General features: G+C 38.3%; 2 protein-coding genes across 3 annotated transcripts in view; both read left to right on the top strand.

Annotated features, from left to right (window-relative positions):
- Window positions 1-2,123: 2,123 nt before the first annotated feature.
- On the top strand, window positions 2,124-10,872 carry HAUS3 (HAUS augmin like complex subunit 3). Of its 2 annotated transcripts, none has more exons than XM_076335804.1 (5): window positions 2,124-2,227; window positions 3,671-4,713; window positions 5,836-6,272; window positions 7,943-8,171; window positions 9,523-10,872. In XM_076335804.1, exons 2-5 carry the CDS (start codon window positions 3,790-3,792, stop codon window positions 9,754-9,756), a joined length of 1,824 nt encoding a protein of 607 aa, XP_076191919.1. In that variant the 5' UTR covers window positions 2,124-2,227; window positions 3,671-3,789; the 3' UTR covers window positions 9,757-10,872. The 2 variants fall into 2 exon arrangements, with proteins under 2 accessions (XP_076191919.1, XP_076191918.1); XM_076335803.1 differs by having other exon boundaries at window positions 3,181-4,713.
- Window positions 10,873-11,080: 208 nt separating this feature from the next.
- The window catches only part of POLN (DNA polymerase nu), a 104,349-nt gene continuing 87,826 nt past the window's right edge, over window positions 11,081-27,603 (top strand). The window contains exons 1-6 of the mRNA XM_076335802.1: window positions 11,081-12,532; window positions 16,576-16,637; window positions 19,844-20,332; window positions 20,814-21,004; window positions 23,582-23,694; window positions 26,810-26,967. Of these exons, the coding sequence (XP_076191917.1) occupies window positions 12,403-12,532; window positions 16,576-16,637; window positions 19,844-20,332; window positions 20,814-21,004; window positions 23,582-23,694; window positions 26,810-26,967 (1,143 nt within the window). The 5' untranslated portion in view covers window positions 11,081-12,402. The remainder of the gene's footprint in view (window positions 12,533-16,575; window positions 16,638-19,843; window positions 20,333-20,813; window positions 21,005-23,581; window positions 23,695-26,809; window positions 26,968-27,603) is intronic.

Here is a 27,603-nt window from a genome sequence, read left to right as displayed (position 1 = left end):
ACAACAGCTCTTTTTACCCATGAGAACTCACTCAGGGTCAGGGTTTAATTTAAAAATGTGTCTTGCACAGACCACATTATACCAGAAATCAACATACTGCACTTTGTAGGCAATACAGGTGCTGATTTTGATCTAGAAAACCTCATGTGAGTTAGTCTTAGCTGTGCTGAGCTGCGAGGTTGCTCATTTCCCTGTGTTGATTCATTTCAGCAATTGCATTAAGTGAGATTGGAGAAGCTGCACATTTAGGACACGTAGTGGGAGGGCTCAGCCACCCACATACAGACTGGGTCAATGCCTCATCAGGGTGAAATGTAGAGATAACACTTCTGGATGCAATAAATTATTTATTTCTAGAATAACTGGCCTTAGAAACCACAAGGAAAAAACCCACCGTTCTGAATTTAGTCTTCAGCAGTGCAGAGGATCTAATTCAAGAGCTGTTAGTGGGTGAGCTGCTCCATAGTAGCGAGCACAATATAATTAAGCTTAACACTGTAAGAAGAGAGCAAGACAAATAAAGCAGACGGATACTCAATTTTAAGAAAACGACCTATGCAAAAATGGAGAAAAATGCCAGAAAACCATAAATGAGCGGTTCAAAAGCAAGAAGCCTACAAACACCCAGAAGGTTCACAAAATACTGTACTAGAAGCCCAGGTAAAATGTCTGACACAAACATAAACCGTGGCCCAAACCTCCCCCCTGCATGACTCGCTGAGAAAGCTAAGGAGGCTATCGCGAGGCAAGTAGGGAAGCCCAGAAAAACGTGGCACGCGAAATGTAAACAGGAAACGAAGATGGCTAAACTCGAGGAGCGGCTGCTGATAACGGGTGCTGAAACTGTTAGTGAAAAGTTTACATGATGCTCAACTCAGAACCAGCCCTCGCAATGCAGAAGAGGTCCTGCCATCATTGCCAAGAGCTTTCTGGTGGCTCCGTGAGCAGCAGCAGCCAAAAAGCCAAGAAAATGGAGCATCGTAAGGAAGAGCATTGGAAACAAGGATTTTGTAGAAAACCTTGGTGCACCCACACCTTAAGGACTGCGTGCAGTCTCGTCTCTGCACCTCAAGCAAGGCGCAGCAATGTTATAAAAGGCACACAGGACAACTGAAATCATCGGGGAATGGAGCACTTGCTTCACAGAAACCAAATTTTGGAACTCTCCAAACTGGGGAGGACAGAGCTGAAGGGAAATTTTCTGATGGTTTCTAAATTGCTATGAAAGCCACAGACAAGGTGAATGCAGAGGTGGTATTCACCAATCCTGCAATGCTGGAGCTGAGGATCATTTGGCGAGATTAGGAGAGGGTTAAAAAACAATTTAAGAAAGTGCTTTTTTAAGCAGCAGGTAGTGACGTTCCGGAATTTGTTGCCTTGTGAAGTTTTGGGTTCAAGCAGGTTCAAAAGGGATTAGACAAATTCACGGACCTGAAGTCCATGAAAAAATACTAAAAGGACTAGGCAGGGATCAATCACTATTACAGCAACCGCGGACAGCGGGGTGGTGGCCACCATTAGCCCTGCCTCTCAGCTTCGGGGAGGCGGGTGGACACACGTCCGCGGCACGGTTTCGGTCAAAGCTGAGCAACATCAGACTGCAGTCAGCTCTCCCTCGTCCCCTCCCTCCCGCATGCTGGGCGCGATGGGTGCCAGAACGATCACGGGTGGAGGGGAGGGGAAGGGAAGGGAGCGGGGAGGGAGCGGAGGGGAGGGCGCACACGAAACCCCCGCCGCGGCGAGGCTCAGGCGATCCCCTGAGGAGAGGGACGGCTCCGCCACGCAGACCCCGCCTCCGCGCCCTCTGGAGAGCCCCGCCCCGCCGCGGGTCGCCCGCCCGCGTGACGTCACCGGTCAGCGGGCGGGCGCCGGCCCACCTCCGCGCAGGCCCCCCTGTCCCCCATCGGCGCGAGGCGGCTGAGGCCCGCGGGCGCCTCTGCGGAAGGGCGGCGGGGGGCGGGAGGGGCGCGGGCGCGCAGGCGCGGTCGGCGGCTGAGCGGTAGCGCGCCGCCCTCTGCGGCGGGGAGGCCGCGCGAGACTAGCGCGTGGCGGGCGTTTCGAGCCGTTGGCGCTGCTGGCGGCCGGCGGCCCCGCCCCCTCCGCGCGGGGCTCGGGCCCGTCTCCCTCTGCCCTGGGCGGGGACGCTGCCGACGCGCTTCCTCGGCCTTCCCGCCGTTTTCTGTGTCTTCCCCCCCGCTCCGTGCAGTCGCTGAGGCGGAGCGCTGCGGTGAGTACCGAGTGGTGTGGGGTCGGGGCTCGCTCGCGGCGGGAGGGGGACAGCCGCCGCAGCGTCCCCTCTCTCCTCCCGTCTTCTCGTCCTGCCCTGTCCTGCTCCGGGGCGGCTTTTAGCCGAGATCCCCTTGGGGCTGTAGGCAGCAGCTGCCCCCGGGTTGGGAGCTGGCCGGCGGACGTTGGGGGTTATCGGCGCTGGGAGAAAGCCCCTGAGGGCCCCGCTCATGCGGGCTGAGCTGGCTGTGGCGGTCGGGCGTCCCCGTGCTGGGGACGGGGATCGTGTGGAGCTTCCCCGGGGGTCCTAAGATGTTGGTTTTGGTGTTTGATGGCGGCTTAAGCGGCAGTGTCAGCGTGCCTTAATGATCTCCATACACATACATAAAGCTATATGCGCTCCTTTTTATTTATTTTGACCACAGCCCTTTTTTAGCGTGGAAGGCAGAGGGCAGTTGGGAGGCCGCCCTGCGACACGAAGGTTGCATAACAAATTCTATTTCTTATATAATCTGTAACTCTAAGATAAATTAAATACACACAGAATTTCAGAAGGATGCATTTACTTGTTCAGCACTCGTGCCCTCCGGGCCGGCTGGCAAAGTGAGGCTTTCTGGTGGAATGTATGTTCTAGAAACAAAGTATTAAGTAATACCAAACTAAAAAAACCCCTGGATGTTACCAGAGTATTGCAGACAAGGCCTCCTGACTTTCTTGATAATTTATCCTATTCTTTGCTGTCTGTTGCACTCACTTTAGGATCCCAAAGCTGATGATTTGTTTGCTGGGAAACGGCAAAACAGCAAACGCCTTTTTCTAGTAACTTTTAAGTTGTGACTATTTTCACAAGAGAATTTACACTGATCTTAATGTTATTTCTTTAAAATTGATCAAAACCCTGCGTTATTATGTTGAGATATTTTTATATTAAAGGATTTCTTGTTCCATTTTCAGGGGAAACTTTAAAATGGAGGTTTAGAAGACAAGATTCTGCTTGCTGCTGAAGTAAAAAAAAAATCTTTATAAGCAAGATCTTGAAGTGCAGTGTGACATCACTGTAGTTTTGTTTTTAGAACAAGCTGAAAGCTCTCATTTTGGAAGAGTTACAATGATTGTGGGTTGGTTTTTTTAATTTAATGTGTGGAAAACTATATAAGTAAATCACTTTTGCAGGCCAATGAATTACTCAATGTTTACACCTGTTGCTTTTAAACTAATGGTAGTATTCTATTTTAGTAGTAAATTTATGTGAATTAAGGAAAACCATAAGCGTTTGCAAAGATAAGGGATTTAATTGATGTAAAAATGTGTCCTGATTTGATGAACAAAATGTATTAAGACATCCCTGAAATAAAAATTGGTTTCTAGTCTTTGAATAGCCACTCTAATCTAGAATAGCGTTCAGTTTTCTGGTGTGATCTGACACTTCCTTTTTCCTGTGCAGACTCTTTTTATTAAAATACTGAATGTTCATTTAAAATGACAAAAAAATTACAACTGGAATAATACCCCAGATTTTTTCATGTATTTGGATCTTTTCTGCTTACAAAAAATATTGTAATCATGAGCTGTGGAAATGATTTTGTGGAAACTCTTAAGAAAATTGGATATCCAAAAGCTGATGAGCTTAACGGAGAAGACTTTGACTGGCTGTTTGAGTCTTCAGAAGACAAATTGTTTCTGGAGTGGTTTTGTGGAAATGTAAATGAGCAGCATGTGGTATCTGAAAAAGAACTGCAAGATTTTGATAGTCTTCTTGAGTCTGGTAAGCCCATTTTGGAAGGAGATGCACTGGATGAAGTCCTTAAAACGTTGAAGCCCATGGATTCAAACAACAGTAGCCAAGAGGAGGAGGAAGAAGAGGAGGAACTGAAGAAATTAGAGGATGAGCTTCAAAATCTTCAGAAGTTAAAACAACTTCAAATTCATCGGCATAATAAGCTTCAAATGATGGTTTCTGCAAACAGCCATGTGTTACAAACATTAAATAGCAAAGAGGAAGAAGCACGTAAAGATTTGAAAGAAGGACTGGAAGTGTTTACTGCAGCAAACAATAAGCTTAATAATGAACTTCTGTCTCTTGTGGATGCAGCTAAGAAACTGGCCTCTTTCTTCACTGCTTCAGATTCAGACCAAGGGTCAGGTCCACATCCAGTGTTTTTTTCCCAACTTTCTTTGGACAAGTATTTGTCTCAGGAAGAACAAAGCACTGCAGCACTTACCTCATACGTAAAAACCCATTTTTATCAGGGTATGTCTGAATGGGTTGAAAAGTCACATGAAGACAGCTTTCAGCTTGTGGATATAAGCAAACAAGTCACTTGTGGTGAGACTAATGAAGTTTGTGAAGAGAGTCAAGAGATGACCAGGCTCCAGACAGCATATATTTGTGCTCAACATCAGCTAATTCAAATGCAAGCTAAAGAGGAGAGCATGAATTCAGCTATAAAATGCGCGGAGAGCATGCTACAGTCCTTAAAGGACAAGGTAAGCCGCAAAAGGTGATAGAAGGTAGTGGAGTTTTAAACAGGCATGCGTGTTCAACTGGATCTAGTAAAAGGAAGTGCTGAGCTACTGTTATTTCAACTATTTTTACATAGAGAAATTGCACTTTTATGAAGTTTTAGTCTTGCTCACAAAACTGCTTTTGTGAAATAGCTCCAGTTTCTATAGTCAGAAATTCTTCAGTATGGCAGAGTACCTTTAATTCTACTTTGCAGAATTACTACCTTAAAAAACCCCAGAATTTAGTAGTACCTTTCCAGTTTAGTTTAACTTTGAAATCTCAAATTATAACTGGCTCTCAGTTGTTTGTACAAGAAAAACTTAACTTTGGTTGAAATTTTGTCTTATTGAGGAGCTAATATGATAAATTTATTCCTGTTTATATTCTATAGCATAAACTTGAAAAGTTTTAGTTCACTAACTTTTGAAACTCAAGTATTTGTAATATGGTGACATTATGGTGATGTGTTTTAAATACCAAATAAATGAATCTGATAGTTGAAGCCCCAGAAATCTCTCAACAAGTGAGTGACGGGCAGATATGACTACTGAAATTTAAGAATGTGAAGAAATCATAACAGAAGGGAAAAATATTAGCTTATGCCAGTCATGGACTAACTTGAGGCATCATGTCAGTTTGTATATTTTCATTTATGGATGACTAGCATATAGGGCTTGATTGATTAGAGTCATTTGAAAAAGATTGATTCTGATAGCAGTGTTGATAGTCATCTGACTGAATATAAAAAAAATCATGTTTGCGTGTGGGATTTCAGTTAGACATGCTTGAAATCTGGGTGCTAAGTAAAATACAGCTCTTCCATTTTTTCCACAATAAACTGTTTCCTGGCCCTGTGATAGAATGAAATTACTATTTATTGAAATACATTTATTTGATATCTACTTTTTAAATCTGTATTTACCTTATGTTGTAAAGTTCTGTAAAACTGCTTGTGGAGTTTTCATTTAATTTTGTAGATACAAAAGGGGCAATGATTTTAATGTAATTTAAGTACATGAATCTTATGTGAACTGAAGAAATGTGTTAGGGAAGTGGCTTGGAGGGAACCATGAAGAAATTGACAAATATTTTGCTTTATGCAGGATATTGGAAAACAAGAAAACCTTGATGCCAAAATATCTAGCTTAAATGTTGAAATTTCAACAATTAAACAAGAAATAACTCGGATAAACAATGAAGAGCTGCTTCCCCTTTTGAAAGAGAATGCACGACTTCTGAGCGCGCCAGTGGTGAAAGGATACTTGGATCATCAGATTGCTCAGCAGGACTATTATGCTTCAAGACAAGATGAAATATGCAGGCATTTGGTAAGACAGAAAGCATCATTTGAACTTATTGAGCTAGCCTATGAAATGGAGTTGAAGAAACATAAGGAGATCCGCTGTCAACTTGAGAATTTGGTAGAATCTATGAAACAGAGCAGTAATGAGTTGCAACAGAGACTACAGGTCATAACTGAGCAAACTCAACACGCAAAGCCAAGAAACACTATTAGTTCAAAGGACGGTTTCTCTTGCAGGTAAGCGTTGTAGTCACTATTGAACTTTGACTTACTTTGAAATAATATGGGGGAGATAAAGGCTTATGCAAGCTGAGCCTTTTCTATTGCTAAGTTCTTAGTTACTTGCTATAGCTAGTTAGTATTCTGAATTCTCCAGAACTGAAGCCTTAAAGATACGAGATTTGCCTCTTGCTTATTCTTTGAAATTCTTTTCAGGTTTGCCTAAGGAAAAACTGTTCAGTTATGAGTCTTGCTAATATTGCTGAAGCATTCCCAAGCAATATCCAGAATATAATGAATGTTTAAAGCCAAACCTGTCTTATATGTTGCCCTGATCTAGGACCTCTTGAAAGTTGTTCTAGAAGTATCGATGTAGAGAACTGTTAATAACAATGATTTCGCAGATCATATGCATGGCCTCATCAGCTTAGCCTGCAAAAACCCCCATGTGGTAGAGGAGAGGAACGACTCCTTGAATATATGAAATATGTTTAGCTCATTTTTACTGCTTGATTTGCCATCTGGCTTCAGTGTCCTGTCACCCATGTAGGAGTCTGTTTCTTCACCATCTAAGTAATTAAGTCTCCTTGTAGCTCAGGCGATACAGTAGGCTTGTGTGCTGTGTTGCTGTCAGTTCAAGACTCTAAACCTTTTGATGAGGTGTATTGTATAATTACAGGTATGCATTAGCACAGACTTTTCCTCCTCCTTTAAAATGGTGTTTTAAGTGTTTTTTAATAGTTGATTGTTGAGTATATGTTGGGTAACTGCAAGAATTAGGCAGCATTAATTTTGGTCCCATTGTGCATTTGCATTGGCAACTTGTAACTTTTTTGTTCAGGTTTATTATTAAGTCTTCAGATCACTGAATCAGAATGTTGTCTGGCTACTTTTTCACTTTTTAAAAAAAAAAAAAAGGCATGTGTTAGTATTCATGATTGTGAAGGGAAGTTGAAAAAGTTACAAACCCTTTAGGGTTTGTAAGCAGAAGACATTTGAAAGAAACTCAGTTGCTTTTGAAATGTAGCTCCTGCTTTTATTAAAGCCACTCTGATTCTATATTGGGGCTCAACTTCTGAAGATTTTAATATGCAGAGGTGGTTGTAGCAACTGAGCAAAGTTACCTGTAATCATATTAGACTCTCCCTGATGCAGTGTAAGGGTACAGTTTGGTACAGCAGGTATTGCTGTCTTTTGCATGTCTCATAACTAATGGGAGAATTTCTTAGCAGTCTCTTCATAGATAGAAAATGGAAAATACTCCAGTAAGCTTGAAAATGTCATGAAGATTTCTGTTATTTCTCATTGGCCATTGAAGTCTGCTGTTTTTCAGCACTTAAAAAAATTGGATCTTACTTTGCTGTCCTTGAAGCGCTGGGAAATAGTTGGCAAAAGCACATTGTCAACTTCTGTTTGCATTCATTGTGTACTTAACTGTTACTTTGGTATTTCATTGCTGTTAATTTAATATTGAAACATTTTGGAGTCCTATTAATTGTGTACTAGCTATATATAGATAGAATCATTAAATCAGTGGGAGATACAGCAGTGTAGTAAGAGTACCCTGAGCAGTACTGTCCTTTACTAGTCCTCTGGCTTCTCAACATGAACATCTTCTCTTGACTAATAATGACAGGAGTGCTTAGGAAACTTAAAAATGCTTGTGTGTCTAACTTCATTTGTTACAGGCTGTATCAGCTTCTGGAAGGAGAAAACAAAAAACAACAATTGTTTAAAACATACAAAAGCCTGGAGCAGATGGCTCAGAAGTTAAAGCAGGACTGTGTTACAGTACAAGATCAGCTAGCAGCGTCTTCTCAAGAACAGTCTCTCCTTTTGTCCAAGCTAAAAAGTGATGTAGATACCCTTCATGATGCTCTGTATCATGGAGGAAATCAGATACAACTCAGTAGTCGGGTAAGCCCTTATCTAGTTATTAAAATTATTACATTAACGTGTGTCATGTTCTTTTACTGAGAAAAATGTAGTATGAAGGCTGTAGACACACAAACTGGCTCCCACATGTCAGCAACAAATTTATTAGCATAATGATGATGGGCCCAGTATTTACATTGGTCTTGGCAAATGTTGGATTTTGTAAATGTTGGCAGGTAATAATTTTTGTTTTGTGAGCAAATCGTTGCATCCAACTTTTAATTCCTTTCAAAGGCATATATAGTCCTGTATTGCTAGTAAGCTTATGGTGTGGGAAATAAGTTGTCTGAATATGGTGTCACTGGAAAATTCATTTAAATTTCTCTTTGTTTCAGACGGGCTTTTTTTCTCCCTGTTACCTGTAACACCTGAATAGTACTGTTTGGCCCCTTAAAAAGCCTGGCCGTGGGTGGGTCATTTGGACAAAATAAGAATATTAGAATTTTGAAGGACAGTTGTAGTAGGACAATCCTGCTACAGAGCTCCCAGGTGTTGGGTTTAGAACCTCTTTTAAACGGGAATAAGGGTTGTTAAATGCAACTTGGTATGGTTTTTAGATAATTGTAGATATCTCAAAAGTGGATTGAGGGAAGTCTTCTGTTACATAATACTTCCTTGGTTAAATACATAAAAATATATTTAACACTTCCATCTGTCAAGTGAATTTGCAACATATAGAACAGTTTTTATTTAAAAAATGAAACTTTGTAATTGGAATGCTATGTATTTAGGGATTATATGTTATTAAATCAATCAAATACCTTTCTATTGACTCAAGTTACCTCTTAAAACAGTGACATCTTTCTATTGCTACTGTTTCTCAAGAAAAGTAATTCCTTTAATAAGGAAATAATGTGCAAGTAGATGACTAGCCTACTTACACTGAACTACCATAAGAATGACAGTTGAGAAAATTGTAGCTGGTAATTAATGATTTTGTTATTTTAAAATTGAATTGGCTTTTTTCTTGTGATGTTTTTTTTTGGTGTTCCTTTTTAAGAATTGACTAACTATGAAAGCTTGTAATTGACTGAAAATGTCATTCAACCATCTGTCTAGTTGAGGGCCAGATTCTTATCATCTTAACTCATCTGGTTTAGTAAACAAGTAAATGAAATTACATTTTCATAACCTGATGTGAGTACCATTACATGGAGCTCAAAAGTTACGTAAATTGAATGGAATCCCTTATCACCTGTGTTTCTATTTCTTGTGATGACTTTTCACTTACAAATGAAAGTGGCTTCCAAAAGCAAGAAACTTCTATATTTCTAGTTCAGCTAGTGTATTAACAATATAAAAGTAATAATTTTTGTCTTGTATTTGTTGTTAGGAACTTACTGAGCAGTTTCATCAACTGGAAGTTGATTTAAATAAACTAAATCAACTCCTTATGGATCTGATTGCTGACGTGAAGTCAAAGAGAAACTTTTTAGAGTCCAATAAGCTGCATCAGATGGAAAGAAACTTGTATGTGTATTTTTTCAAAGACGAAGACCACTTGAAAGAGATGGTGGAGAAGCTTGAGCAGCAGGCTGAGGCTAAAGCCAGTGGTCTGGAAGATTAGAGTTTCACCACCAGTGAAGTTCCTAACGATTAAACTTCAATGTATTCTTAAGAAACGAAAACATGTTAATGTAAACTGTCTACAAGTTTATGGAATGATAAGTATTAGCTTATCAAGGCTAACATTTATCTATCATTGCAATGTATGTTTGGCTGCCACAGTTAAGAAGTTTGGATTGTATGCTGCTTTATGGCTTTTGGCATCTGCCCACTGAGTTCAAATCTCAGTTTTGTCAAAGTTCTTCGATATGAAGTAATACATTGGTTATTTGAACGAATTACATTCGGGCTGCTCTTCTGCTAGCCTGTATGTTGATTTCCACTGCACACAGCATAGTACAAAAAGGAACATTTCATACCCTTGAGATAAGTTTTCTCGCATGCTAAGAACCTTTGATATGTGAACTGAAAAATAAATGCGGAGAATGCATTCCAGATTTTGGAACATGAATGTAATGTGCTCATTCTGTAGAAGAGAGTTCTCCAAGGCAGATGTTCCGTGATTATTTCCCTTACAGCTCTCCTAAGAAGATTTGGTTTTGTTAGAAATGTGTTGGAATATGTACCAGAATCTGTTTCAAGTACCAAGACCATCTGTTTTAAGACGATTCCGATATCTCTTAATTTAACTTATGGCCTATCTTCTCCATTGAAACCAGTCCATACTCATACTGGGCTCCTCAAAGAAAAAGAATTTTAAATTTACCTTTTGGACTTCTGAGTTTGCTCTATGATTTATGATAGGCATTTCAATTCAGGGTCCTGATGCTTTCATACTTCTGCTTTCATGTGCATTGTTAGACTGTTTATCAAATTTTTATATAGCTTCCTAATATACCAATGGAACTAAATAGGCTTCCAGTCTTCTATATTTTGATGGGATCAGCTGTGCTTGATTTCAAGAGTTGTACATATTGATGGTTAGTAAATTAGCTTTAACTTCAGTAACAGTAGTCTTAAAATTATTTTGATGGCAGACTTTTAACTTTTATGTGAGTATAACTTATTTTTAGATGTTTAATTTTTTTTTTTAACTTACTGGTTGGATGTCTCTATATCTGGATTTCATGCTGCTTAACTCTATACCTTGTGTTTATTAAATGCCAAACACTTTAAATTCAGTTCAGTGTTGTCAATACTTCATCTGTGTGTTGGTTTTAGGTGTGTTCTTGTGCATAGTGTCTCATTTATATTTAGTCTGCTAGGTTCCCATTTTGATACGCCCCTGAGGCTTTAAGACTGCTGCTTCCCACCCTGAGAAGTCAGGGAGCGTTTTTACCCTGTGTAGGAAAGAAGCATTGCTCTTAATTATAAAAGCTAGGAGGAGTTGTGCATGGGGAAAGAAAGATTATGCTTCTGACTCCTGGAATGTCATGGAAAAGAAAGCCATTCTGCCTCTCTCCCTTTTGCATGCTTACTATAAAATTTGAGCTAGATAGATATAGCCAATACTAATGCAGCCTGATGGATGTTCCTCTTTGAATCTGGATACAAGTATTCAAATTTGCAATCTGCCTATGGCCTTCAGCTAAGAAAAATATTTCCATGTAAGCAGAGGAAATACTGTTTACTTGATGCTTAAACTGACTTGGAAGTCTACTCATGCACTAGATTTAGTGGGAGAAGACCAGAGTAACAGGACTCCAGTTATTAACTTGTATAGGAATAATTTACTTAACAGCAGTTTTTGGTAGAGCAATTGACTTGTACAGCTTGAATCCTTTAAATGTTTTGAAAATGTTGGGTATTTATCTTGTGGTAAGTTTTATGCATTGTTCTGGTCTAACTATATAAAGTCAATGAAGTCATCAGTACAGACACCCTTGTTTCTGATTCTCCCATATGTGTTGTACCTAGGGACTGTCCAGGTATTTTCTATGTATTATAGAATATGGCTACAGGTCAACTGGAAAAGAAACTGCTTTTCAAAAAAGGATAAAATTTAGAACAGCAATAGCTGCAGTCAAAGCTTGTAGAGACTTCAGGTGTTGCTAACCTGTTTCTTAAATTGACAGATAAGCTATGGTAACTCTTTAACGTTGTTAATATTTAATAGTGCTTGGGTACATCAATTATACAAAGTTTAAGGAATAGAGGTCTTTCTATGATAAGTATTTTCTCAAATAACACATCACTAATGTTTGTATATCATGATAGTAATACTTGCTTCTTTGTGTTAGCTCTATTTTGGCAGTTACTTGAAAGGTTTTTTTCTTGATAAAATCTGAGCACCGATAACAGTAAATGTATGCATATGCTAGATATAGACTAGTTTAAAGATGTTGAGGAAGGGGGAAGTATTTCAGACATAAATGATAATTCTTGGTTTATTTGTCAGATTTTTTTTATTAGAAGTTAGCTTTACTTAATAGGACTGCTTAATTTTTTATCGTTGTATTAGAACACTATTTCAAAGTTTCACTTAGTGGTTTTTGTAAATTACTGCAATTTGCTAATTTTTATTTACAATACTTAGAAACTGATAGGCATGTCAGGGAAGAAATGTAATTTTCTGTCGAGGAGAATGAATGGCTGAACATGTTCACTATATTTTGTCTTTAATTTCAACAGAATGTAAGTGCAGATTGCTCTGTGGCCCTGATATGCATAATTTGTGTATGTTCTGTGTTTAGGTTTAATCTTAAAAATGGAACGGTACACATCATACATAGGATGTGAGACTTCTAAAGTGCCTTTATCTGCTACTGCTCGGAAGATTATGACAGCTTTGCAGTCTATTCCTGTAGAAGTTCAGACTAGCAGAAAAAATAACCAGAGTGAGTAAATCTTAGCCTGTTTAAGTGTTTCTATTTTCAGTTGAAAAACTGAAACCCAAACAAACAAAACAATATCAAACCTCTAGTCCCTATTTAAAAATAAAAAAAAAGTGAGAATTTAGGTTTCCAGGTTTAGAAAAAAATATTAAGCTGTAACTGTGACATTTGCTGGGACTTTTCTGTTTAAATAACGCTCTGTGAGTGTAAGGAACTACGATATTACCAGTACCCTCAATTTCATTATTTTTTTTCTTCCTGTTCCTGCTATGTGGTATAAAAGTAGATGAGAATTTCAAACTGTTAATTAACTAATACTGCAAATTAAATGTATATGTTAACTTGACTCTGGACTAGATATTTAAAGCTCACTAGAGGTACTGGGAACTTACCAGAAGGCCTGTGAGCTCTCCAGACTTGTGTCTGTCCTTTAAACACATGTTCATTAGCAACTCACTCCTTGTGAAATTCTAGGAGGAAGAGTGAAGAAAGGTCCCAGTGGTAGAGCAAATGAGGTAATGTTAAAAGTGCCTCAGCAGATCTTTGTTGAGCAAATCGTACTCAGAATGTTGTGGATACTAGGGAGGTTTTGCAAGATGGAATTTTTATTCTCAATTCTCTGTATTTCATAGTCTGCCAGTCTTGTAGCTCTGGAAAGAAGTAGATAGAAAGTTATGAATTTTGCTCATTTTCAGTTGCCCATTTTCTCCTGAGAACTAGGTCCTAGAACATTATCTGGTCGATGAGATTTAAATCTAGTATTTGTTCTTGTATACATGGTGTTCGCTGCAGCCTCAGTTTTACATAAATAACAGTTCAGGCTCTTCTTTCAGTAGCAAAGTATTGGATCAGTGGAGCCTGGTGTAGCAGTGAAAAGGGTAGCAGTTCATTGCTGTGTAAATCAGTGATACACATTTGAAGAAATATGGGATGGGTTCATTTTAAAAAAGGACATTTGGACCAAAACCCAGCTTATTTTAAAGAAAATGGATCTCTCTTCAGACTCAGTTTAATTGCTGTTCTACTTCTCTTGCTACCTTGTCGTTTTCCCTTCATTAATTTTCCTGTGTAATGTTTCTGTCTTGGACTTGGGAACTCTGTACTGTGCGATATCTGTATTGTGTTATATTGTCTGCTCTTGATCCATTCACTCTCTGTCAAGCTGTAAAATTACAGATTCTCTTTTTTAAAAAACACTATGAAGGTGTCTGGTATCTTTAGCCAAATGAGCTTGCTGTCGTCTTTGTAGTGCTGCTAAATCCTTATTCACTGGGGAGGGAAAGAACAGTATAAGCATTTAGTGGTAGCAGGTCACATGACTAGTTTTTCTTGCTCTTGTTTTCCATGTAGTAATTACTCAATTGTTTCTAGTGTACAGGCTTAAGAACAAATTTATTTGAATTGCTTTTAGGAAATTGCCTGTACATATAGCTTTAGTGGATCAGCGTGGATCTGCAGAGAAGAAAAAGTTTGCCTCCCTTAAAAAAACCAAAACCTGTCATGTTAGTTGGTCTGTTTCAAACTGTATCGGACTGTATTTTATAGATAGATCTTTAAAGATTAAATTCTACTTACTGGAAAAACTGTTTGTCTTTAGAAGGTAAGTATTTGGTTCAAATAGGACAAATACCTGCGATGTTGAACTAGCGGGTGAAATTCTGTGGTTATTTTGGCAGTAGAGCTTGTAATGGTTCCATCTAGCCTTAAGGAGTTTGAAGGCAAGAAGGATGGGTTTCTACTGCCATCTGGTGATACTTTTTCATAAACCAGAAATTTGAGGCTGCATAGCTCTTCAGATACCTGTCGTTCTGAATACTGTGTGCTGAAGGAGAGAAATGTAATCCTCATCATCTTCTCTCCAGGGTGAATTTCTCAAGAAAAAGTATCTAGCTGTGAAACAATTAAAAACACTGAATGTTAACTCAGTTACTATCATTCTTAAATTATAATTTTATTGTTGTAGGAAGTGTCAAGAAAACCAAACCTAAAATGTCTGAGGCTACAAATACAGCTATGCCGTATTTGCTATTCTGACAGCTCAGGTTAGAAGCTTGAGCTGGAGATAAATAACTGATTATACATATACACCAACATGAAACTGCATGTAATACTATGAAGTAATAAGCTTAGTTTCTTCTGGAGACTAAGCTAGTTAGTCTTTGAAAATGCTTTTTTTTAGTATTTTAAGTACAGGGTGCTGGTTTGCCTAGTGTCCTGGTTTCGGCTGTGATAATTTTCTTCCTAGTAGCTGGTACAGTGCTGTGTTTTGGATTTAGTACTTGAATAATCAGATAACCCACTGATGTCTTAGTTGTTGCTAAGTAGTGCTTACACTAGTCAAGGACTTCTCAGCTTCTCATGCCCTGCCAGTGAGAAGCTGGGAGGGGGCACAGCCAGGACAGCTGACCCAAACTGGCCAAGGGGATATTCCATACCATATGATGACATGCTCAGTATATAAACTGGGGGGAGTTGGCTCGGGAGCTCGCTGGGCATCAGTTGGCGGGTGGTGAGCAACTGCATTATGCATCGCTTATTTTGTATATTTTATTATTATTATTATTTATTTATTATTATTTATTTTGCCTTCCTTTTCTGTCCTATTAAACTGTCTTTATCTCAACCCATGGATTTTACTTTTTTTCCCCAATTCTCTCTCCCATCCCATTGGTGGGGGGGAAGTGAGTGAACAGCTGTGTGGTGTTTAGCTGCCTGCTGGGATAAACCACAACACCTAGACAAAATTTTTTAAAAACAGTTTCAGTAGATAGAAATAGATCTTTTATGCTTTGTTTGAAATTGGTCATCAGCATATTAGATTCAGAAAGTGTCTTGCTGCTGGTAATGCAAATTTCATAGCTGAAAACAGCAGTGGAGTGTTGCACTTGGTATGGACCAGGAGTTGAAGGGGACAAAATACATATTTTGCCCATGAGGTGTTTTTTGGCTGGGCTGTAAAATTATCTAGAGATAATGGAATCCTAACTAATTGCAAACTCTGCAGAGACCCGCACTTCAGTGTTATCTTTTTCCCTGTTCCTCTTCCTGTACCTACTGAGTTTGTAACTACTGCTAGCCTGTTGCCTCTTGTTCTTTTATTCCAGTCTTCACTTGCTTCTCCTCTCTTCTTGGGGCTACCGGGCAGTGTTGAGGGCAGAAAAGAGAAGGCATGTCGTAACTGTTTCATTTAGTGTGATACAGAGTCCTGAGGTGCATTTACAAAGCCCTCCTTAAACTACACCGTCTGTCTGCTTTCAGAGCTGTAGGCTAAACATCACTGGTAGTTCAGCGGTGGGCCCGGGCTAACAGCTGTGCTGTGGCACAGGGCTTACCTTAGACCCAGCGCTGATAGCCATCCTGCTTCTTGTGGTGCTAGTTATTACCTTACCTTTCTGTCAGTTTGATAGGTCTGAATTCTCCTTGCTGTCTTGTTCTTGTCTGGTCTTACAATACCTGTTCTATCGCGAGGATGAACAATGTGAAAAAATTATCCTCTCCAGATGAAGCATGGTCAGTTCTCTGTAGGGCATGATATGCTAAGGATGTATATGCAAATAGTGTTTTACTGAAGAAAACTATTGTGGAATAATACTGCCTAATTCCAAGAAAACAGTTAAACTGTGTGAAGTGTGTAGAGTTTGTTTTTTTGGTTTTTTTTTTTCTTCTTGCCCATACCCCCAGCTTTACTTTGACCAAGATGGAATGTGTTTTCTTGAAAGAAGGAAATATGCATATTTATGGTGGTATAGTAATGCCTCTTCTGAATACTGTGGAAAATGTTTGTCTGCTTTGTAGCAAATTTGAATTATTTTTTTTCTTAATGGGGACAGAGCACGCTTTTGCATATGCATATTTAGGAACCTGCAGGGGCCTTTTAAGCATGAATGGTATTAATTTGAAGAAAATGGTTGTCATGGAAAATTTTATTGCAATTATTTTAGGTTTGGTAAAAGTGTCAGTAACGTAACACTGTATGTAACCTAAGTTATATGCACTACTCTCAGATTCATTTGTATTGTAAAATGTTTCCCATTCTTTTTTTAAAGGTATAGAGAAGACAAAGGAAAATAAACTAGGTGATAAGGATGCATATCTGAAAAATGAAAAGGCAAGCATATTGTAAGATTGAAGACCACTAAAAGCAGTCTTTTTATAGCAGGTTTGAAGTTTGTTATAGACCGGCTCTTTCATAACAAGCTTTATCACAATATATTGCATACACTCATAGTTCAGATAACTTCCCTCTGTCTTATTTTGCACTTGGCATCTATTTACCTATGAGAGTCTTGGCCCTGCTTCTGTTATCCTTTTTATAGGAAGTGAGTCTTTTGTGACAGATTAATCAGAAATAAGTAAGGTTGCCATGATTAGATCGTTACCAGGGTTTAAAAATGTTCTCAAACCTCTGTCACTGAACAATCACTAGCACATAATCATAAAGTGAGCTGATTCGTATGAAAAATTACTTTGTATTAGGAAGTTTAATTTTTGGTTTAATCATCTCTCTGAATTTGGTTTAATGTGCATGCGAGTGAGTGCCAGTACAGGAATGGGAATGGATAACTGCAGCAGCCCCAATTCAGGCTGTGATTGTAAGATCCATTCAGTGAATCGATGAGTTGCAGATACTGCAAGTGTACTCCTGTCCCAGCTGCAAATTTCACAGCCTTCCATACTCTGACTCTGGTGCATGTTGCACACTTCAGCAAGTCCATTCAGGTTGCTCAAGATGCAGAAAACTGGTTTCTTTTGTAGGGTGGGATAGTTTCCTACAAATTAAACTGGCTCATAGATAGACATGCAGCTGTGGGTACACATGGATAGTAGTAGAACCCCTTTTTGTGGTGATAAGGTGCTAATTTTGACTCACTGCATCTAGTGAAATTTTCCTACAGCCACATAAATTTTGAAACTACATCCTGGGAGTTGTTTTCTCTACTTCCAGCCATGTCATTATTTCTAGTAGAAGATCAGTTCTTCCTGGAAGCTGCTGCTTCTCTCTGTGGTTAATTGTAGTTCCAGCTGTATTATTCTGACTTGATAATTAAATTGCTTTGTTCTTATTTTTGAACCTTTAAAAGAGAATTGCTTATTCCTGATTCTATAAGTACTTGAGTGTCCTAATTCAAATTCTACTGTGTTAAACAATAAAACTATTTGCAGTTTGACTGGAGAATACACTTGAGTGAACTAGTTGTCTTTCTATGGCTCTTAAACATTTGGTCCTTCTGTGAGATTATTTTTCCACTTACGGTAACTTTTTAGTGTCCACTTTTTGATTAGCATTGCCAAAGTCCAATTAATTTGTCTTCGTTCAGAACAACCACTATTCATTTTGGCAGTAGCAAAAGCTTAATTGGCTCCCTTTTTCTATTTACTTAGAACCTGTTAATTGTACTTTTGCTGTAGAGTTGATCCTGTGATCTCTTTTCATCTTTTGACTCCGTAGTTCTGAGGTTTGGGAATACAGGAACTAGGTTGAGGAATATTACAAAAGCAGAAAAAAAAATTATTGGCTTTGTCGTTCTGGCTTGCTCAATCAATACAGATTGAATAGAGATAGACGATATCCTTTGATCAGTGAAAACTGTTGTCTTGGGGAATGGATGGGAGCCCTGCACAGCAGTAACTTGTGGTTCTTTTGAAGTGAGAAGGCCTTGGTTTTTGGAATGGTAGTGACAGCAGAGGTACTGAAGGACACTGGCTGTGCTACAAGAGCAGAAAATACAGTAATTATGAGGCTTCAGTTACTTTTCAATGGAGTGGGTGAATATTATGCTTATGCATGATGCTGAGACTAAAAATTAAGAGACAACTGCTTTGTGGAACAGTTAGAGAACTCACAAGAGAAATTGTTTTTTATTTGATTCTGTGTGAGATCAGGTTCAAAATCTTCCTGCTGAAAGATGCTCTGACAGGGACTATAATCTTTCCAAGGCATTAAAAGATAGATAAGTCACTACAGGAATGCTTCATTTCAAAAAAGGAAATTACATAAAAATGGAGGCACTTTTAAAAAAAAAATGTATGGAATTTTCCCTCCAAAACCAAAACATTTGTAGGTAGTATAGGGATTTATTCAAAACAGAATATTGGAGACTTAAAATGAATACTAAAATCTGTCCAGGAAAAAGAAGTATGGCTAAGCGACAGTATGAAGGAGACTACTAAAAAATGTCATCATGCAAAAAGCTGAACTTACCAGAATTTGTATTCTTTTATAGTTGCCTCATTTGAGTAAGTTAAATGTAAATATACAATAGTATAGTCCAAATAAACTTTGAGAAACAGCTTGCAAATGCATTGCTAATAATCGATCATTTTTTCAAATGCCTTAGGAGTCAAAACTCACCAGGTCCTGTAAGACCTGTTGGTGATCAAGGCGTAAGAGGAGTATTGAGGGAAGATACAACTCTGTATAATCTGTAAATAGTTAAATACACATTTACCTTGGGGAATCTTGGAAAGGTTGCTGGTTGCCATTCCAGAGTCCTTGTTTATGAAATCAAGACAGAGGATCTCTCTCAGCTGAAGACATCGTAGAAGCAACTAGCAAAATATACAGTAAGAAAATACTAGGGCCAATAGCATACCAAGGAAATTTCTGAAGGAAATCAAGGATGAAGGAGTAGAATCATAACATTACCATGCAACTTCTTGCTTAATGCTATTTAATAGCATGCTGCTGTAAAGGGATCCAGGGAATATCTGGAGTAGGAAAGCTGTTCTGGGCATAGTGGATTAAATGGAATAGAATATAATACTTCTTCAGTGCGACTTTAATATGTGTTTTTGTTACTTCTTACAATCTTGTATTGGTGGAGATCCGGTTGACTTAGTGTACCTGAATTTCCAAAATAGTCATTATTGTCCCTTGCCAAAAGTTCTTTAATAAACCAAGCTGTCATGCAAAAAGCTCTGAATATTGAAGCTAAAGATGAAAATGAATGGTCTCTTCTCTCTTCAGACAAAGGTCACTAATAACCTAGTCACTATGGAAGACAGGCTACTGGACTAGATGTATCTTACAGTTGTTAATTTGCCATTTTTAGTGTTGGACTAAGATTAAAAAAAACAGCGGTGGTTTTGGATGTAAGCAATATAAATCAACAAAATAATCTTTACTGATAAATACTTGAATTTTGCTTTATGTAATGTAGTTCCCCTAAACTGACTCTGTTTTGTTAGTATCAACATTTTTTCATAGAATATCACTTCCTTCAAAACTTATCTAAACTAACTCATGTATGTTTATTTTTATTTCTCCGAATAAGTTGGATAATTGGTTCACTAAAATATTTCCAATTTTTCCAGGAGATTCATGATTCCACAATTGCATTGTTAAAAACATTTGCCAGCCCTGAAAAAAGTACTGCTGGTCAGATAGTCAGGACAGTACATACCGATGAAATGCTTTGCTGTCAAGGTACCAAAATAGTGAGCTATTACCAGGATTTAGGCTTGCCAACATGGGGATATAGAGGAAGAAATCTTTCAGTAGAAGCAAAAAACCTGAAGGGTGGTGAAAAGAATGTAGCTACTCCCCTTAAAAGAAAGCAAGATGTGCCTACATGTTGTTCAGAGAAAACAAGAAGATTACCTGTAAAGACCTACACTTTTTCACATGAAGGGAGATACAGCTGTACTTCTGGACAAACAGAGTCTTCTGAAAATTATCCTTGTGATATCAGGAGTTTGGGATGTGAAGAAAAAAGAGAATTGCTTGCAACTATAGAACAGGCAGTGGCTTTTGTAACTACTATGATATTTCAAGATGGTTCTTCACAGCTCAACTCAGAGCAGGTTAGTGAATGATGTGTTTTGTTTAGAGTCAGTTTAGTAGAACCATTTGAACTGTGCATATGACTGTGATAAACACAAAACCATGTTCATTGGGAGCCTAGAATCTGGACCAGTTTTGTATATTATTGCTTACCAAAATATAAATGTAAAATGAGGTAAACCTTAATACTTCTGACTACATTTTGTTTTTAGTTACCAAATAAAACTTAAAAATGAAACCGCTTGGGCTAAATGGGCATTTCTATACTTAAAGTGAGACTGTTTGAACTAGATTTTTTTTTTCCTGCTTTTTACTATGTCTGTCACTGTGGACTTTTGTTTCAAGGCTGAGACACTTGCATGCTCCTCTACTGTGTCAATGGTGTATGCAATAACTCTAGTGTATGTAATAGGTTTCATATTGTAAAGTATTTGGGAAACTTTCTTTATAGGATTGCATAAAATCTGTCAGAGGAAACACTATTGTAATTATACTTAACAGGTCTTAACCTCATCAGTAAAAGGAGTTGTTGTGTTAGTGAAGAATCAGACTGATCACCCTTGCCCTCCCAGTTACTCTTCAACTGACTATACTTGGAATGCTCTTAATGAAAATGATAAATTAATTTATTTAAAAACTGAATGGTCATCTCTTTGGGAACAAGAACAACAGGCTGACAAGAAATTTGCTTGGTGAGAGTATGTAGGAAAAAAATACTGTTTTGCTTTATATATGCTTTTTGCAACAGTGATGTTGGTTACATGGCCCAGGCTTAATCTCCTTACATGTCAAGCTCATTGAATTTCATATTAGCTGTATTAGTTCTGTGTCAAGCCTGGGCTAATATAAACCAAATAAGAATAGACTATTCCTTTGGGCTCAGCATATCACTAACTGCAGCCCTGCAGAACTAGGTTGGGGTTCTGGTAGGAGCTGTTTACATTTGCCTAGAAATCCTTTATGAACAGCTTACAGCTATATGGCACCAAAAAACATGATTCATCCAGGTTTATCTTTCTTGAATTTTATCTTCCATTTCCTGAACTGCATTTCTTATCTAGTACATTTTTGATGTACGTTATTATGGTAAACATCCTTTTAGAGCTCTGCTAATATTTTTAGGTTTTTTAGCACAATAGGCTTTTTTAATGGCTTTTGAGATCCCGAATGAAGTTTTCTTAATATTCAGTAATAATGTTACATCAAAATTACAAGATAATTTTGTAAAGTAAATGCTTTATGTATCTGTTTAATAGTTGGACTAAATTTAAAAAAAAGTTGGATTATGCTTTAAATTTCCAGTTAGTATAACCAAAATCCGTTTTTATTCCTTACTATTAACTTTGAAATAGTATCCCATAAAGGGAGAAATGAGAACTGAATCTGATTCTTAGATATAACAGCTGCGTGTTAAAACTTCATTAGAATATTTTGACTTTCAGTAATAACTGCTTTATTGTAAATTGCTGAATTTGGGTTATTAAATTACAAAGCATTCATTTTCAAGATATTGGACTTGGTTGTTAGTTGCAGCTCTGCCACTGCTCCACTGTGACTTGAAACAAATCACTTCACTTACCTGTACTTCTCCAGCTGTAATATTGGAGTTACATGACAACTAGTTTAATAACTTTTTGTTAGTTTGAATATAGGTTGTTCTGAATTGAGAATAACATATCAATAAAGCATCTACATACGAACAGTAAAAATTCAATAATAAATTGAATAAGTGTATTAGCATTTAGATGAAACCTGTAGGTAATTATTTGTTGTAAGAATGGTGCAGGTGTTTCATAGTGGATCTACACTGTATACAATAATACCTTACGATCTACACAATTTCTAATATGTCCAAAAACTTGGTGCTGTGGTTTCATACCATCAAAGATAGTAGAATCATAGAGGTTGGAAAAGACCTCTAAGATCGAGTCCAACCATCGACCCAACACCACCACCCACTAAACCATGTCCCTAAGTGCCTCATCTACTCGTCTTTTAAATACCTCCAGGGATGGGGACTCCACCACTTCCCTGGGCAGCCTGTTCCAATGTTTAACCACTCTTGCAGTAAAGAAATTTTTCCTCACGTCCAATCTAAACCTCCCCTGGTGCAACTTGAGGCCATTCCCTCTCATCCTATCACTTGTTACTTGGGAGAAGAGACCAACACCCACCTCGCTACAACCTCCTTTCAGGTAGTTGTAGAGAGCGATGAGGTCTCCCCTCAGCCTCCTCTTCTCCAGGCTAAACAACCCCAGTTCCCTCAGCCGCTCCTCATCAGACTTCTTCTCCAGACCCCTCACCAGCTTCGTTGCCCTTCTCTGGACACGCTCCAGCACCTCAATGTCCTTTTTGTAGTGAGGGGCCCAAAACTGAACACAGTATTCGAGGTGTGGCCTCACCAGTGCCGAGTACAGGGGCACGATCACTTCCCTACTCCTGCTGGCCACACTCTTTCTGATACAGGCCAGGATGCCATTGGCCTTCTTGGCCACCTGGGCACACTGCTGGCTCATGTTCAGCTGGCTGTCAACCAGCACCCCCAGGTCCTTTTCTGACAGGCAGCTTTCCAGCCACTCTTCCCCAAGCCTGTAGCGCTGCATGGGGTTGTTGTGGCCAAAATGCAGGACCCGGCACTTGGCCTTGTTGAGTAAACTTGAAACTTGAAAACACTATAAAAATTATTATTTTTCTATATTGCCTAAAATAGAGCTTATAAAAAAAAATTACACGAATAATTAGTAAGATCTATATACTAATATAAATAATTGCTAAAATCTATTTAAAATAGCATGGATGTGGGAACTATAGGCATTTTCAAAAGGAATGGAAAAACGTGACAAAGTTGAAGCATACTAGGTTTAAATAGCATATTAACACTAGGCAATTATGGTAATTTAGATTGTCTAGTAACTTTTAAATCATGATTTTACAATACTACATTAACTCAGAAGCCTCTGATCTTATCTGGGTATATTAAAGTATTACAGGGATGCCAGTTGCATTCAATTTTGAGTGTCAAATAAGGATTTGTTTTCTTCGTGAATGCATGATAAAGCATATCTGCTAGGATGTTTAATTTATTATAGAATGAAGCTTCAGGTATTATTGAATTGAGAATTTAATATTAAAATACAGTATTCTGTTCTTACAGGAATAAAGAAATGTCTTAACTGTTTAGTATTAGGTGCTAATTAAATATATAAAGTAAATAGAGTCACTAAATTTAGTAGCAATATAGTGTGTGTTAATGAACTGCTTCTGTGCAGGCAAGTGTTGTTTCAAATGCTACATTGCAAAGTTCCGATTATTTGCTTCAACGCAAAAGATTTCCTGAGGACTCTACTTCAAGTTTATGGTAATGAAATTAGCTGGAAACAAGGTAACTATCTAATCTAATCTATGATCTAATCCTATAATCTCTGTGCTTTTGATGTTTCTCTTAAAATCACTAGGTGTAGAAGTAACAAGATTGGTGGTTAAGTAATATATTGTAATAATAAATAAGTAATAAAATATTTCCATGGTTTTAGTACCATGGAAAAGAACATCCTTCTTGGGGAGGTTGTGACCAGAGGCTTGGCATGTCAAGATGATGTATTTCTTCTCAGAGTAGGAATCAAATAATTGAATAATTTAAGGATAGCTTCCAGTGGAAACAAAAGCTCTCAACACAGTCCTGACTATAGCTGAAAAGGTCAAACTGTTTCAAGTTTCATGTTCCCTAGAAAAACTTTCTCTGCTCAAGAGGAAAGGCTAAAATAAATTCCAGAGGTGCTCATAGTTGTCAGAATTAGGAATCACTTGACTGGGTCCTTGTTTTTTTAATAGGAACAAATAAGACTCTTTTGTATGGATTTAAAAGCAACTACAAACAGAAGATATAAGATGTAAATATGATTTTTTTTTTCCCCCTTGGTTCTATGTATCGGATTACTGCTGAGTGAATTACAAAAACAAGTGTGACCTTTCAGGAAGGACTCCCTCTATGGAGAGTCTTCAGCTTGTGTTCAGCATTTGAAAAGTTTCATCAGTAAATCACAGTAAACTGGTGATGATTTAGAATCTGGTGTGAAGATCTACACAAAAGACACTTAGCCCTGGGAATGGGATAGGGGGGAAGAAACGTCATGATGGTACTGGCACTAGCGACAGTTTTATAACCTGTACACACAGGAAATACTAGATCTAGGTTACATCCTATCTGATGCATAGGATTTGAATCTGAAGTTTCTAGTATCCAAAAGAATTCTTGTCTAGGTTTTTTTAAACTTTGGAAGTTGATGCTTCCTCACCTATTATTTCTGCTATGGTAAAAAAAACCAAATCCAACAAAAAAACCTTGCCTTTTTTAAGGTAAAAAATCCCATCATCGTAAATCAAGCAAACACTGAAATTTGTGTCTATGTCATATTGATTGCGGTCACTTGAATGATTGCATTCATTCTCAAACTAGTGTACTAACTAGTGGAATACATACAGATAGCTCAGCCCTGACTAGTAAAATATGGCATGCTTTGCCATTGGGATTCACTAATATTTCGGAGCAGAAGGAGGACAGGACTTGAGTACCATTTCACAATCTTGAGGAAAGTATGCTTTTATCAGCACAGACTCTTCTCTTCACTTCATCCCAGCTTGACCCTAGTTTTGCTTCACTCCTTTCAGCTTTCTGTCTCAGTTCCATATGTGCCGCCTCCTCCCCTTGAAGGTGGTGTCCTTTTTCCAGGACTGAATTGGTGGCTATAACTCATTACTGCTACCCTCACCTTTGGTGAAAATTTTAGTTGGGAAGGAAGGGATGGATGGATGGATGGTTGAGGGGTTTGATTCTTTATCCTTTTTCAGCTAGAGACTGTCTCGTGCTCATTGTAAATAGACATACGAGAAAAGGATCTTTGAGGTATCTCAGAGACTATTTGGTAACAGGATTCTCTTCTTCCATGTATCCTTGGTAAGATGTAGTTGTTACTAGAAAAGTCAGTGCTCATTTCATGCAGTCTTCACAGGAGCTTGTGAATGTCCAGCATGTCACTAGGCAGAGCCTTCCTGCAGCCTCTGGGCATTTTCCGACAGCCATCAGCTGCCGAGTGTTTCTGCCCATCAGTGAGGCTGTGTTGCTTAGTCTGCCTCTTCACAATGCGTCATTTGAGTTCATGGCAAATCTGTCTGTTACAGTTGTCAAAGTTTCATTTAATTCCTGTAGGGATTACTTCCTGCTGAAAGAGTGGTGGAAATCCCATGGACACATCCGAAGTTTGGTTTTGGAGTGGATGCAGAGTTTGACATACTTTAAGCTGCACGATTCCAAGGCTAAGACTGTCCTTCCAATCACAGAAAGACTCTCTTAGTAGTACTGTCAGGAGGGTATCCTTGAGACAATTTCTGAGGCTGTGCCTTAGCATCTGTTAGCTTTTGAGGTGAATAGCTGTTTGCATTCAGAGAAAAGGATAGTGAGCTACATAAAATCCTGCTATGAGACCATGCAGATGAAGTATCCTTCGGTTATCTGGCCACTCCAGCAGAGCTCAAGCTGATTCAGGGGCAAGATGTCTCATTCCCTAACATCTGCTGAGCAGCCACATGAAGTTCTTTTCAGCAACAGTTATATCAGTGGAGGTGAACAAGCCTGGTTCTCTTTAGAATAGTCCTGCAGCTGTAACTTGCATTATGGACATTAGTTTGCTTCCAGGTAACTGAGTCTGTAAGGTTGCATAGCATGGAGGTCTCTGTAAATGTACTTGTGGGTTGTCATTTTAACTTACTTGGGATACTTAGATCTATCTTTGGATATATCACAAAGCATTCTAGTTACTAGTTTCTCTCTCCTCTTTGTAGTACTATAGTACATATGTTGAGATTTTAGTTAAAAGGGAAATGAAACAGCACTAGGCTTGCTCCATCCTATGTATCTATATGAACATGACAAAGTGCAGTGTAAGCACATATGATCCTATAGGACAAAAGGTTCTGATTTTTGGGAACAATGCATTGTGCACCCATATGTGAATTCACATATACATTAAAGATCTCAGAAGTCTGATTGCTAGGAAGGAAATCTTCTCTCCCTTGACCCCCAAGAGCAATTTTGTGGATATCAATCAAGTTAACAGCAACAACAAAACTGTATCAGAGAGAGATGCTCACAAGAAAAACTTCAATTTGAAATTTTTCAGTGATAAAAAAGGGAGGCTTTTACAGTCAATCTTAAGAACCAAAGGTTTACTTACATTTTAAAACTTGGACACCCCCCCCAAACCAAAAAACAAACCCACAAAAAACCCCTCTTCAAAAATATTCAATATTGAACTTACTCCTATGTAGTCATGATATTGACTGTTACAGCTGTGAATTCAGTGTTTAACTTTTTCGTAGTGTAAATGCTTGTCTATTTATGATGTGTGTCTACAGGAAAGATGGGCAAAACTTTAGAGGTATTTCTCAGTATGGGAGGTAATTTATATGTTTTGATTGTCAGAAATAACTTATTTTTGTAGTTGCTGATAGTGTCGTGTTAGATCCAAGGATTGCAGCATGGCTGATAAACCCCAGCGACACAGTTCCCTCTTTTGAATGTTTAATACAGAAGTATTTTGAAAAGCCTTTTTCTATGGGAACAGTAAATACAGATACAGGCACTCTGAGAAATGCATCAGTAAGTAGTTTGTTTTAAATTGTTTGTGGTTGGGTTAAAAGGGGAAGGAAGTGATGAAAGAAATTGCTTTTGCTTGCACATTATTGCAAAAAAAAGATAATGCTTTTCTGATGGAAGAAAATTATTATATTAATACTACTTGTTGGAAATCTAATTTTAAAGAAAGGGGAGAAGGGAAGGGTTCACTGCATTCTACCAAGATGGGATCATGTCCTTCAGGGGCAGCTGTAAAATTCTGCTTCAAAATCGTAAAGTTCAGTAACTATTAATTAATTAATGTATAATCTGATCTTTTTTTCTTTCTGTCTCCCTGCAAACTGACTTCCAGCTTTCCTTTCCAAAATATCTAATGTTTTGTTCTCTTCATTCCTGTAAACTTGTAGCCTGTATTTAGTTAATTGTTATTAACAATTTTGCTGAATTTCACAGCTGGTAAAGACACCTCATCATAGACTGAGGAACAGTAGGGAAATGTGAACCTTCAAGCATGTGTATGAAAAATTTGTGAATTTTTATTCTCAATGCATGATGAACTTTTTGAGAATTTATTCCCAGCATGCCGTGGTTTAACCCCAGCTAGCAACTAAGCACCACATAGCTGCTCGTTCACTCCTCCCCCCACAGCACTATAGAAAT

This window comes from Aptenodytes patagonicus, chromosome 4, assembly GCF_965638725.1.
Source record: "Aptenodytes patagonicus chromosome 4, bAptPat1.pri.cur, whole genome shotgun sequence".
Classification (NCBI taxonomy): domain Eukaryota; kingdom Metazoa; phylum Chordata; class Aves; order Sphenisciformes; family Spheniscidae; genus Aptenodytes; species Aptenodytes patagonicus.
This window is presented reverse-complemented; position numbering and strand designations above follow the sequence as displayed.

Coding starts and splice junctions, on each gene's coding strand:
- HAUS3 (XM_076335804.1), top strand. CDS start 3,790: ATGAGCTGTGGAAATGATTTTGTGGAAACTCTTAAGAAAATTGGATAT. Junction 4,714..5,835: donor TACAGTCCTTAAAGGACAAG/GTAAGCCGCAAA, acceptor TGCTTTATGCAG/GATATTGGAAAACAAGAAAA. Junction 6,273..7,942: donor AAGGACGGTTTCTCTTGCAG/GTAAGCGTTGTA, acceptor CATTTGTTACAG/GCTGTATCAGCTTCTGGAAG.